Genomic DNA, 2,613 nt, shown 5'->3' on the forward strand with positions numbered 1-2,613 from the left:
TGAGTTGTCCTGTGTGCTGACTCATCTGCTCAGCTCTTTCTAGATGCTGGGATCTGAATTTCCAGGCACGAGGCAGGATTTCTGGTACTGGTACTGGTGAGCAACCCCTGAGGGAGATGAGGACAGAGCGGTGCATCAGGTTCCCCGGGGAGAGAAATCCCCACTGCTCAGGGGAGCGTAAAGTTCCTGGTCACTCACCAGTCAGGGAAAGTTGGGGAGAAACAAACAGAACATGGTCGGAGAAACTCCCGGTTCTTCCCTCGGGTACCTCAGGCTCTCTCTTGCCCTTTGCTATGCCGCAGTGGAACTAGAGCAGAAGCCTTGACGAGTGGAATGAGTGAATTTTATGCCTGCGGTAGCACCTGCACGTTAATTTGAGCTAATTTAGCAGTGCCAGCTTGCCATGTGATTTGGACACGGACTTCTGCACCACACGCCAGAGCCAGAGTTGGACTGAGGACACACAGTCTGCGTGTTCCCGTGTGGCGTGTACTGCCGATAAACCCACTCCTCTCAAGTATCGTATCGCCTGGTGATAAGCACTGCTATGCCAATAAAAGAGCTTCTCAATAACCATGTTTATGACCCTTATGACAAAAAAAGTGTTTGTCCAGCTGGAGGCTGCCAGTTATCATGTACAATAGCCTTATTTAAGGCTTAGGGATTCCTCTTTCCAGTCAGAGACTCTGTGTGTCAGAAATTCAGCAGATTCACGTTCACCTGCCTCACATCTCCAAAACCAGGTCCTTGTACCTGAACTGAAACTGCAGCCCCTCTCTGTCACCCAAATCCCAGAAGTTTGCGTGACCTTTCCTCAGCGGTTCATCTCTCCTGCCTTCCTTCTGTAACCGCAGAGGAATCCCCTCTTTGCTGCCTGCGTGTTTTCTGCACGCCAAGTGTTCTGCTCACTGCCTCTCACACGACAAGCCAAACCACAGGCTCCAGGACTCCTCTCGGTCGTTCCTGTTCTCCACGGCAAGATGTGTTATACTGAATCATTATGGCATCGATGCCAGACACAAGGCACCGAAGCTCCTCTTGTGTTTCAGTGTTATTTTCTACTGCTAATAAAAATGGAGGGACATCTCTGAGTTTATCTGAACAATCCTCCTTCATGGTCCTGTCTTCACTTCTTTAATTTTATCATACTCAGAAGAAATCCTCTCTTTACAGGGTCAAATTTAAATTTGCCGAAGTGTCTCCATTCATTTCAGAAGCAGAATCCTGCAGTAGCTTTTAGAATCCTCCTCTGCCCAAATTCAAAGCAGCAAACAGGGCAGGAGTTTTGCTTTCAGATGAAGCAGTACCCTCAAAAGAAAAAAAAATCCACCTGATTGATTGATAGGCAAAGCAATTCAGCATATCTTAGTAGTATTTTCTGTAGGTTCTAGTCAGGCTGGGTTCTGCCACTTCTTTCAGCGATAGTAGGTCTGAATGCAGCAAAAACTGCTGTAAGTGCTTCTGCAGAAGTGATCTCAGCACAGAAAGAAAGATTTTTAAAATGTAATTGCCTCTAAGGACAAAGGGAGCTCGTCAAGATCCAGTTCTAGCACCTACAAGTTCTACAAAGTATTGGCTCCTCCTTCTATCCTGTCCTAAAGTGAAAAGCAACCACAGCCCCAAGACAGGCAGATGGAAAACCCCAGGTCGAATGTCTTCCACCAGAAGTGGAAAGCCACAGAGAGTCACTTGACAATAATAGTGACAGCGAAAGCACAAAGTATAGAAGAACAGATGAGAAACAGAGGACAACAAAAGCCCTGTAGATTCCACACCACTAAGTAGAGGGCAATTTTGTACGTATTCCATGGTTCCATGTTTTATGATAATTAATAAAGCACCTTCTGTCAAGGAAAAGCAATGCTGTGATCATCCAGGGCATGTGACTCATTTCACAGGTTCGGAGTTTCCACTGCTCTGACCCACCCGTGATGCTGGAGTGCACGGGGGAGGCCAGGGCAGTATATAAGCACGGCAGGTCCCGGAGCAGAGGCACTGGCCACCCTTGGGACCGCCAGAGCGCCTCTCACCGCAGACTCAGACCCGGGCGACGCGAGGCAGAAACACTCCTGCACCATGATGGGCAAAGCTGCAGCTGCTGTCCTGGCTCTTCTCCTTATCTCCATGGTTGGAACAGAAGGTAAAGGAACCCCTCCTAAACCCTCTGACTAACTGCTAGTGTACGGGCTGACGGGGGAGAGCTGCGTAGAGAGCACTCTACGAACAGCGTAAGCAAAGAGAACCCGTTGTGCCTCCCGTGCCAGTAGAGAAGCAGTTCATCTTTTTCATTTCCTTCTTCTTTTACAGGTCAGGCCCTGCCACGCTCAGCGATCGAGCTGCGGTGCCAGTGCATAGGCACCCACTCCAAGTTCATCCCCCCCCGGCTGATTCGTAACGTGAACCTCATCCCCAGTGGACCCCACTGCAAGAACGTCGAAGTCATGTAAGTGCTTTTGCAAAATCCTCCCGGTTACTTCACGAGAAGGAAACAGATTTGACACTAAGGATGATGTAAGTGTTCTCTGAAAGATGCAACTCATGGGGCTGTGCTGAGCAAGTGATCAAAACATGAATTTTAATGGCTGGGGGGGGACATCTTACTCCTCCACACGA

The 2,613-nt window shown here is 48.8% G+C and overlaps 1 protein-coding gene across 1 annotated transcript in view; it reads left to right on the forward strand.

The window, feature by feature from the left end:
• Nucleotides 1–2,076: 2,076 nt before the first annotated feature.
• LOC104494404 (interleukin-8-like) overlaps nt 2,077–2,613 on the forward strand; it is a 1,357-nt gene continuing 820 nt past the window's right edge. The window contains exons 1-2 of the mRNA XM_010137223.1: nt 2,077–2,140; nt 2,308–2,443. Of these exons, the coding sequence (XP_010135525.1) occupies nt 2,077–2,140; nt 2,308–2,443 (200 nt within the window). The remainder of the gene's footprint in view (nt 2,141–2,307; nt 2,444–2,613) is intronic.

The sequence above is a fragment of the Buceros rhinoceros genome, unplaced genomic scaffold, assembly GCF_000710305.1.
Source record: "Buceros rhinoceros silvestris isolate BGI_N320 unplaced genomic scaffold, ASM71030v1 scaffold16245, whole genome shotgun sequence".
Lineage (NCBI taxonomy): Eukaryota > Metazoa > Chordata > Aves > Bucerotiformes > Bucerotidae > Buceros > Buceros rhinoceros.